The following is a 10630-nucleotide window of genomic DNA, read 5'->3' as shown; positions in this document are numbered from 1 at the left end:
CAGTTACACACAATTACATGACAGTCCAAACTTTTTCATATGAAGAAAAATAAACAGGACCAAATTAACTTACAAGTTATTACAAGACACCGAGGAGCTGATTTCAAACTGCCACTTCAGGGCCGTGCCTGTTCAGCTCACAGGGATGCACTCTGCATTACTGAGCCTCTAAGGACAACACCACCCTCACTGGCTACTCTGCATTGCCATAAACCGTGCCTCTAATGCTCTAGGAGCTTCTTCAGCTGAAGAACGCTGTACTTCGCTCATGCTGGCAGAAGGACGGGGTGCTCAGCAGATCTCCAGGGACAATGGCTCGCGTGCCCAGGGCACCCGTTTGTCTCACAGAGGAATCAAACAGCATCCCTTTTCTCACCAGCACTGGTAAGAATGGTACAGGCCAAAAACTGGGCTGGAAAATGCTGCTGCCAACGTGCAGCTGGAGCCTGGGAGAGAGCGAGAACTTCCCCATGGCAACAAAACCTTGGTTGGGAGTGCTGCAGAACCATTCACTGGGAATTCCTGTCCACTCTCAGTTTTGTGCGTTCTGACATTACCACTCTCAATTCCAATCCGTTATCAGCCCTTTCACCGGTTTGATGTTTCTAATTTCTGTGATAGTGGTACTGAAGCCTAGTGCAGTAACAGAGTGTGGTTCACATACTCCTCACTCTTCATTTACTGTATTTGAAGTATCTCTGTGTGTTTTGGATTAAGCTCCATATTCACATACACTGATCTGTCACCAACGTTGCCAGTGCTGGGGACTCTTCTATTCCCTCCCTCAACCCAACAGTCAGTGGAAGGTTTAGAGAAAACCTGTGTGGTTATTTAGACATGAACTCCTTTTACCTGCCACTTACTGACGCCCCAGGCTCAGCACAGAGCACCCTGGGGGAGCTGCCCCAAACAGGGATGGAAATGATGTTATGTCCATCTGTGCCCTGTCCTGCATCACCTGGGGAACAACTGTGTTCTGCTTGATGAGACAGTGCCTGCAATCCCTGTGTGTGACCGGGATAAATAAACACTGCACCGCTGTGTGGGTCTCATCTCTCCCCAGCCAGGAGGGTGTACTGAGGGGAGGCTCATCCCCTCCACCGTGCTGCAGAGGGAGGAATGAGGACATGGCCTCAAGCTGAGACACGGGAGGCTCAGATTAGACATTAGAAATTGTTTTTTCACGTTTCAGGCGGTCAGGCTTTGGAAGGGGCTGCACAGGGAGGTGGTGGAGTCCCCATCCCTGGCAGTGTTTGAGAGCATCTGATCCAGCAGTGGTGATGTCGTTTTGGGGTGTAGGGGTTACGCTGGCAGTGCTGCTGGAAGGCTGGACTGGATGGCCATAAAGGTCTCTTCCAGCCTTGACCACAGACTGACAGAGTCTCCCGAGCTGGGAGGGACCCACAGGGACCATGCAGGCAGCTCCGGGCTGTGCACAGACACCCCGCGATCCCACCCGGCATCCCTGCAGCGCTGGCCAAGGGCTCCCGGAGCTGCGGGGAGCCCGGGGCCGTGCCGCTCCCCGGGGAGCCCGGCAGTGCCAGCACCTCCGGGGCAGAGCCTTTCCTGATCTCCAGCCTGAGCCTCCCTGGCCCAGCCCACGATGATTCCGTGGCTCCGAGACCCGGACGGGACCCGGCCCGAGGCTCCCGAGCCCCTAGCCCCGGGGAGCGGCCCGGGACGGGCTCGGGGTCCCGCTCCCTGCATGCCGGGGAGCCCCGCTCCCGGGTCCCGTTCTCTCCGTTCCCGGCCCCGTTCCCTGTCCCGTTCCCCCGTTCCCGGCCCCCTTCCGCCGTTCCCAGCCCCGCTTCCCCATTCATGATCCCGTTTCCCCCGTCCCCAGCCCCGGTCCCTGCCCCGCTCCCCCGCTCCCCCCCCCCGTTCCTGGGTCCCGTTCTCTCCGTTCCCGGCCCCGTTCCCTGTCCCGTTCCCCCGTTCCCGGCCCCCTTCCGCCGTTCCCAGCCCCGCTTCCCCGTTCATGATCCCGTTCCCCCCGTTCCCAGCCCCGGTCCCTGCCCCGCTCCCCCGGTGCCGGTCCCGTTCCCCCGGTCCCGGCCCCGTTCCCGGTCCTCCGCAGCGCCGGGCTCAGCCCGCCTAGAGCCGCCGGCCGCGCCGGGCCCGCGCCGCAGCCTCCGGGACGGACTCCGAGCACTTTACATACATGAGGTACCGGGGCGGGCGGGCGGCGCCGCGCCGGGCCGGGCGGGGAAGGGCCGGGCGCGGGGCGTCCCGGGGCCGCGTCCAGCCGCGCTCGAAGCGCGCCGGCGGCCGAAGTGATGCAGCAGAATCGTTTTCCTTGAAGTCCTTGAGGCGGTGGAGTGCGGGAGGGCGCGGGGTGGGTGTGGGGCTCCGGGCTGGCGGGGCGGCAGGTGCGGGGACACGGATGCTGGGGGACACGGGTGCTGCGGGGACACGGGTGCTGCGGGGACACGGGTGCTCCGGGGACACTCCGGCCCGTGTTGCCCGCTCCCCTCGGCCGCCCCGGGGCCGCTGGTCCCGGCCATCCGTGCTCTCCCATCCCTCTGACCGACCCCGCCTGGAGCTCCCTGTGCATCCTGACCCGCGCCGGTTTTATTTTCCTGCTGCATTGCTGTTGACATGGAAACCAATACCACTTTCTGTTGCAGAGAATTGGAAGCTAAAGCTACCAAAGAAGTCGAAAGAAAACTAAGCAGGTAAGAGACTCATTTAAATTCCCTCCCACAATTTGGATGGAAAGGTGGCCTAGGGCTAGGAGTAGTTGTGGGCTTTATCAGGAGCTTTAATCTCTTGTTAATTGCAAGGATAAAAAAAAAACCTCTGAATTTGAAAACGTTCTCTGTTGCATAGGCAAATGCCTGCAAGTTTAGTTAATTCTGTAGACTAAACACCTTTTTAGCTGTTTTTTTTTTGTTTGTTTAACAACTTCAGATGTTTAATACAGTTTCTTTAACAAGGGAGGTTTTTGAAGAGAAAAATAACTTTTCTGCACTAAGTTGTAGAGCGTAACAATAACTGGAAAATGAGTGAAGGGTTTGGGGTTCTTTTATACACTTCAGCCAAATATTGTTTGCAGGCAAGACAGTTGTGGCAAGAACTGGAGCAAGCTGTGTTGCCGTGTATCCACTGGCTGTGCCTCCAGCCGTGAAGAGTTAGCCGGTCGGTTTCCTGTTTGCTGTAGTTTTAGAATGAGAACTGAACAGAATGGGCTGGGGAGTGAACTCCTTAGCTCGGGAGTTCAGTCACGCTGAAGGAAGGATTCTGTGCCGTGAGGTGTATCACTTTTGTATTTAAGTAGGTGTGTCCACTGGCTGTGCCTCCAGCCATGAAGTTAGCTGGTCGGTTTCCTGTTTGCTGTAGCATTAGAATGAGAACTTAACAGAATGGGCTGGGGAGTGAACTCCTTAGCTCGGGAGTTCAGTCACGCTGAAGGAAGGATTCTGTGCCGTGAGGTGTATCACTTTTGTATTTAAGTAGGTTTTCTTCTGCACCGTTGGGTTTTGGTCAGGTGACTTTCTCACAAGTGTCTGCTCTATGGGTTATGTTCTCTGTTTCCAACTTCTGTCCTGCTTCCTTTTTGGGTTCTTTTTCAGTAGATCTTTAAAGGCCTTTTGCTAGTGATCTGTTACAGGGATTTCCACTGGGGCCATTTGAGATGTGCCCAAGCCCCGAGTACAGCTGATAGACTCAGCTTTGGTGCTCTGCTTTCTTCCTCCTTTCCTGTGCCCGAGCAGTCTCCAGCTTCCAGGGTCAGCTGTGGTTGGGCTGTGAAAGCTGAACACTGCTTTGCTTCCCCCTGCTCTCAGTGCGTGTCTTCCTTTTGTTTTTTTGGTAATACACTTAGGAGTGAATGATTTTTCCCACATTGTTGTTGAAATACAGGGAATAACTGGGAACCTCTGAGATACCTTTGGCACGTTGCTGTTAACCCATCAGTGTCCAGGGACTCGCTGCAGTTGCTGTGCCAGAAGTGATTTCAGAACTGTGTTATTCAGAGTGACAGAGTGCTGAGTTCAGAGCACTACTTGGTGCCAGTCGTAGTAAGTCAGGAGATCTTCACATTTTTATGACCTTAGCAGAGATCTTGTGCTGGCAGGCAGTGCCGAGAGTGAGAGAAACTGAAAGAAAACTCCAGCACTCCCAAAATTCGGTGCTTGGAGAGTAAATTCTGCTGTGGAACGAGTCCCCGTGTCTCTGACACAGAGGAGTATGTTTTACTCATTTAAAAGATTCAGAACTGGTTTGAAGTTCACATTAATGCCCTGGCTGGTTTATGTTTAGCCAGGGAGCTCTCGTTGTGTGAGCACACAGCTGATAAACCATGGCATGCCTGCGCTGGATAGACCTGATTAATTGTTTTACTGGGGTAGAGCTCAGCAGATAGCTCTCGTTCTTCCTCCAATGTCATTATTTACAGGCTTATTAAATTTGCAGTGACCTAGTCGAACTGTAAAAGAGCAAATACCCTTTCCTGGAAGGTACACAGACCTGTGCTAGAGTTTATGTTAATCTCAGATTTCACAGTGTGGATGTAGACTGTGAACTCCACGGGATGTTGGCTTTGTTTTGTGTGTATGTTCTGAAGTCACTTTTGGAGTTTATGCTTATAAATTAATGGGTGGCAAATACACTTTTTAATCTGACTGGGAATACTGGCCTAGACTGTGGGTTTGTGATAGGAAAAGTATTACAGCTTTCAGTGCAGCTTGCTTATCCCATTGGGGTGATTGCTGTTTTACACTCAGGGTTAGCATTTGGCTTGTCTGGCCTTTTGGACAAGAATCCTCATTTGGTCTGTGTTCTCTCTAAAATTCATACATGCCTGGTGCTGTGCAAATATTCCTGGTCTCAAAAATAAGCCGAGTGCATGACTTGCAACAGTGATTGACATAAATCCATCCACACTCTCTTGTGGCATCATGTCACAAATTAAATGTCACCTGATCAGCCACAACAAGAGCTGTCTGCTGCTAGCTGGGGAAATCTAGGAGTTAAATTTGGTTAAAATCAGGACTGCTAAAAGTCACCATTTAGTTCTTCTGATTTAAGCAATAACTTTTCAATTCTGTTTGGTAAACAGGGCTTTCCTGCCTCATTTATGTGGAACTGAGAGAAGGTAAATATCTGAAATACGTTGACAATCATGTTCCCAAACGCAGGGCTTTGCTGTTGCTTCACAAGCATGCAAACCATAGGGCAGAGTCTCCATTGCTTCCATTCACCTGTGGTTCTGCCCACCTTGGTTGCAGACTGGCCATGTTTTGGGAGAGCAAGCTTCTCACCTCTGGCTTTCATCCATGTGCTCTGTGAAGTTATTACTGTACAACTGATTTTTATGCTTTCATGTAATAATAACTGCCATATTTCTGTGACATTTTTCTTATCTGCTGCAGGGAAAACATAGAGCTGGCCCAGTGATAGAGACATATAAACCAGGGAGAAATTTAGTTGTTTCTGTTGATGTGTAAGCATTTGATTTTCTGTTGGGTTTCTGGGGGTGGGTCTTTTTCCCGATAAACTTTTTATGGAGAGATGGCTGCTGTGAAATGGGAAGAGTTCATTGCAGAGAAAACACTCTGTTCACGCTTTCAGGATCTCTGCAGACACTTGGGTAAAAAGACACCCCCCTTTCTCCTGCACAGACACTTTGGGGCTGTGCAGGGCTGCCATGGGGGTCCCTTTGGTGTGTCGGGGTTGCAGCAGCCCCTGTGCAGGCAGTGCTGCCTCTGCAGCAGCAGCACTGCAGCAGCCTGGAGCAGTGCTGCTGCTGGGCTGAGCAGCTGATTATGGAGGAGCAGTTTACTGTGCCTTCCTGAGTCATTTGTCACAGGAAGATAGGGATTGTTTATGGCTGCTGCTGGACTCCCGTGTAGTTGGATGATAAACTTCTTGGGAAAGAGATCTGTCCTTCGTCTGCTTGTGCAGCAAGGAACATCTTGGGTGAAACTGGAGGGCAGAGCCAACACAAATATTCCAGAATTCCGGTGCATTTGTAGTGCTTGTATTTGGGAGCATCCTTCTGATTCTGTATTAGGGCAGTGGGGAAGCTGAGGGGATTCCAGGTGATGGGCAGTGCCAGACGTGGCAGGTAGAATTCTGTCCCTTCACTTTTAGGGTGGAAGGTTAAAGACCTGAGGTATTTAAAAGCAAAAAAGAAAGTAGCTGATACACATTTTCTAATTAATTATTCATTGAAGTATTTTTTCCAGTTTTTAGCTTGGCAGCACCTCTCCTCTCTGTTAATAGCTGGGAAGAACACACACACACACGTCTGGAAGTGAGTGGGTTTGTTTTGTTCTCACTGCCCGAGGCTCTCAGTGCTCCCAGGAACACGCTGGGTGGGTTCAGGTGCCAGAGCCTTTCCATCTGAGGCACTGGCAGGGTTTGTTGGCATTATTTTGTTAACTTCAAAGTACTCGTGTCTGTTTCGTAAACTCCGAGTGCTCCTTTGGTGTAGTGTGCTGTTTTGTGGATGGCGTTGATGAAGAAATCCCATTTTAATCAAAATATACATTTTATAGTTGGTTTATGTAGAATGCTGGTGAGTAGGAAGTCTGGCTTTGGTTTTACAGAACCTGAGAAATCACGTTCGGTGGCAATTTTATGTAATTGTGTCTTTTCAAAAAATTGAAAGATGAGGGAACTTGTAGGTCAGAATACAGAAGATTTCTCAGTCTCAGCAACATTTGAAAGTCTGTGTAGAAGATCAGCTGTAGGTTGAACACGTGGTGCTGTCTTTGCAGAATTGTTAAAGACCTTTCAATCCCTGATACTTACCTGTAGCTCCCTGGCAGTCTTCCACCTGTAGCACTGCAAGTTAATTTATAACTAGAAGAAGAGCAAATGGTAGAAAGGATTTTTTTTTTTAATTAATATGTCCATCACTGGAAATTTTGTGTTGGTTTCAGAAGCTGCTGTGTATAATCACTTCTAATTCTTCCTTGTGTGCTTGCTCCATACCTCTGTTCATCCCTCCAGTGATGGGAGCTCACGATTCTTGCAACCATCATTTCCTCAGTGTGGTGATAGAATTTAGATTTTATTGTGGCAAAACATGTTGCACTTTGATAAATTGTAACAGCAAAGATAGCAAAGCTGCACAAACATTAATTACTGCATCCTCAGCCTGTCTGCCCGGGGAAATATGGGTGAACTTGATTTTGCTCTTCTGCAACATAAGAATAAAGGTTAACCATGTCTGTTTCAGCCCAGGTATTTTTGCAATGCTAAGCTGGAGCTTTAGAAATTAAAGATTAATAGTGCCCTTTTTTTTCAAGAAGTAAAGTAATAAGTGAAGCATGTTTTGATACAAATATTACCTGAAATGTTTGCAGTTAGAGCATGACAGCTTTTTCCACTTCAGAAGCCAAATAACAAATCAGGCCATACAAAAATAAAATGCCTTGTGCTGTCTTGATAACCTGTCTTAGGAGACTAAAAAGTTGGTTTTGTTTCTTTTGGGTTTTTTTAATAGCTTAATTGAGGAAAGCATTTTAGTAGTTTGTTGGTTTTTTCCCCCCTGTATACAAAGAAGGATTGTGCTGGGGTACACAATTGGAACAAAAATTTTCTGTTAAATAAATAACGGTAAATATTTATCTGACCCTCGGTCTGCTTAAATTTATGCAGATAACAGCAGCGTCTCCTTGCCCGTCTTCAGGGCCATTAAATGTGCAGTCTCTCCTGAGATCAAGATCCATTTTCATTTTGCCTCACTTGAAAATAAAGCACCTTTCAAGTTAAGCTGTTGAAACCGGAGGCCTTTGTTCTGTCTCCGATGTGGATTTCCTATTGCCGGGGTGTTTTATTTTCACTTGATCTAAATTGAAAAATATGGTTTGCATTTCTGCTGAGGCCATTTAACCTTGAGCGAGCTAATCCCGCCGCACAGGAGGGGAAGGACATTGGTGTGCACACTTGGGTTAGTTTTGCTCTGAGATTTGATATTATAATGGTTATTAATACTCTTAAAAACTTATAGTGAACTATAGGTGGATGGTTTTTATCTAGGGAATACCTAGAGTTGTGATCCTAATCATAGTGGGGGGTTTGTCTCCTAAGTTTGCTTTGTAATCTAAAATCTGTTTGTCTTGAAAAGATAAAAATTGAATTGACACAGCGTCAGAATTTAGGAGTTCTGTTGTTCCTATGTGACAAAAACCCAGTGATGCTGTGGTAGAATATTCCAGAGATATTGGTATGTTAGTTGTTAGCATCTGTATTCCCAAAGTGAAATGTAATTGTGTTGATTTAACTGTAGCAGGATTGATGAGGGTTTTTTTTTCCTGTGAAAATACTACTTTGCATTCTGCTTGCTGTTGAATGTGCTACAGCTTTCTTCTAAAAGCAGAATGATTTTTCAGTTAATGCAGTTTTGGCATGTGACAGACGGAAGTTTGTTATACAGACAAGTGCTGGTGGCTGCTGAGGTTGTTCCAGGTGCTGTAGGTCAGCGGCCCAGGCCAGCACTGAGTTCCCAAACCAGGGGCTCTGCTCTGAGTGGAAGGAGCTGTGCCTGAGCTGGGGTCCCGGGGAGCCCTTTCCTCTGTGCTGCTTCCACGCCTGGTGCTGTTCTGCAGTTCAGATTGCCTGTTAAAATCTGGACTGTCCCAGATGAAGCCCAGCTGAGGGTCAGTATCTGCAGCATCCCTGTGGCTGCAGACGCTCAGGGTGTGACAGCCAGGGGCACAACTGCCTGAAGTGTCACCTTTGTCATGCACAGATGTCCCTGCAGGTTAATCATTGCCTCCGCTTTGCACAGGGACCAGGGATTGCTCTGATGGAACTGGCCAGCTGGAATTGTTGCTGTAGTTAGGTGTCTGACCCCTTAGTTGTCCATGAAATCATTTTTGAGACCTGATTGTAAATGCAAGATTGCTTTTGCAGTGAGACCGTCCTCGGTGGATCGTGCAGGCAGCTGATGGAGCTGTGATAAAATGCAAAATAGCCACATTGTGTTTGATGGCTTCTGATTCCTCTGGCAGTGAGCAGGGGCTCTCAGAAATAACATTCCTGGCTAATTATTTTGCAAACCTTAGCACATCAGAAGCTCTTCTTTAAAAGAAGTAACTGATGCTTGCTTTCTGTTATTAGAAAATCTTAAAAGCCAGAATTTGGTCAGTGGAAGCTGATGCCTGCACTGCCTTGAAAGGGACTAGAGCTGAGTTAAAAGTAGAATTAACTGGTTGTTTGTATATCTAGAAAAGTAATGAAAGTTTTAGTACCTGTGGACTATCTTGTGGTTTAATACATTCAGTTTGCACTGCTCTGACAGGCTGTCTGAAACTGGAGGTTTATGGGTGCTTTGGGACTAAAACAGAGCCAGCTCAGTGTGTCCAGGCAGATGTAGACTGTGTAGTCACTGCTCCACACTGACACTGTCAGTTCTTTTTCTCCAGAGAGCTTTGGGGGTGCGTTGTGAAGCAGCACAAGCTGGGCAGTGCTGCTCCTGCTCAGGTTTGAGCACAGTGCTGGGTGTGAGTGCCGTTAGTCACCAGTCCAGCTTTTGGTTTCCCTTTTGGTGGTTGCAGTTTCGTTTCTGGCCGAGGGAGCTCTGGCTGTGCCCGCTGTGCCCACGCTGGGCTGGTTCCTGGCAGAGAGCTCTGGAGCAGGGCAGGGGCTGTGTGGCTCGGGCTCCATGGCACTCCAGGCTGCCATGTGCCAGAGCTCAGTCACAGCAGTTCAGGAGAGATTAAATAACGTCTGAATTTGCTGGCTTTTCAACCAAATTTAAGTCTTGATTGTAAGCTTTGGAAGAGAGAACTCCTTACGTGTAGCTTGGCACCACATCTGCACTTGAAGTCCTGTCACTGGTGGCTTGCCCTGACAGTGACAGTCCCTGTAGAAACAGGATCCAATTAGAGGCAAAATTCCCCAGGTCCTTTATGTCACTGTGAAATAATTGTTCTAAAATGAATCTAAGTGTGTACAGATTGTATTTTGGGAGAGTTAATTACAAACTGTGTGGTTCAGGGATTTAGTGCAAGAAGAGGAAGAACAGTTGATGGAAGAAAGGAAAAAGAGAAAAGAAGACAAAAAGAAGAAGGAAGCTGCTCAAAAAAAGGTATGTGGAGCACTGAGAATAAACCCCTGTGCTTGGAGCTGACTTGTTTCATCACTAGTAAAAACTAGTGTTTTCTTATTAATGTAATGGTTTCAATTTAGCTGTACTGTCAGTTACTTAGAGTAACTGACATACTGAACACTGTCATTGACTCGGTGTAGTTTCTTAGAAAGCTAAATTTTCATCTGGGATGATCCTTCTTTTTCCTGATGGTCAGCTGAGGCAGTCTCAGGTGTGAAGCACCTCAGTGTTAGTGGATTTACTAGTAGAATAAAAGTGCCATTTTAAGGCAGTGGCTTTCAGCTGCATCCTTATTTTAATGTATCTTCTTATTGTTCAGTATGGAAACATGCCATGAGAGAATTTATGGTAGGGAATAAAAATTTCATAAAAAAGAAAATATTGACAGCAAAGATGTTTAGGAGTGGAAACGTCACAGAAATGCTTGTAAATCCTTCAGAGCCCCTGTTTACTGACAAGATCCTCATCATGGCCATTGATTCTAAATATTGACCCTGATCTTGAGAGGAGCTGGGAGATGCAGTTTTTGAACAGGTCCATTTCAGAGGAGCAGAGTGAGCCTGCTCA

At 47.9% G+C, this 10630-nt stretch overlaps 1 protein-coding gene across 13 annotated transcripts in view; it reads left to right on the top strand.

Moving 5' to 3' along the window:
* Positions 1-2049: 2049 nt before the first annotated feature.
* TNRC6A (trinucleotide repeat containing adaptor 6A) overlaps positions 2050-10630 on the top strand; it is a 40905-nt gene continuing 32324 nt past the window's right edge. For 9 of the 13 annotated variants that reach the window (XM_039732193.1, XM_039732191.1, XM_039732186.1 and 6 more), the window contains exons 1-4: positions 2050-2166; positions 2628-2675; positions 5060-5095; positions 9952-10042. In XM_039732193.1, the coding sequence (XP_039588127.1) occupies positions 2162-2166; positions 2628-2675; positions 5060-5095; positions 9952-10042 (180 nt within the window). In that variant the 5' untranslated portion in view covers positions 2050-2161. Of the gene's footprint in view, positions 2167-2341; positions 2676-5059; positions 5096-5427; positions 5444-9951; positions 10043-10630 lie in introns of those variants that run through there. The other 4 variants (XM_039732187.1, XM_039732184.1, XM_039732179.1 and 1 more) reach the window with 3 other exon arrangements.

This window comes from Passer montanus, unplaced genomic scaffold (genome assembly GCF_014805655.1).
Source record: "Passer montanus isolate IOZ18808 unplaced genomic scaffold, ASM1480565v1 scaffold8, whole genome shotgun sequence".
NCBI classification, from domain to species: domain Eukaryota; kingdom Metazoa; phylum Chordata; class Aves; order Passeriformes; family Passeridae; genus Passer; species Passer montanus.
Note: the sequence above shows the minus strand (reverse complement) of the source record. Positions and strands in the feature narration are given on the sequence as shown.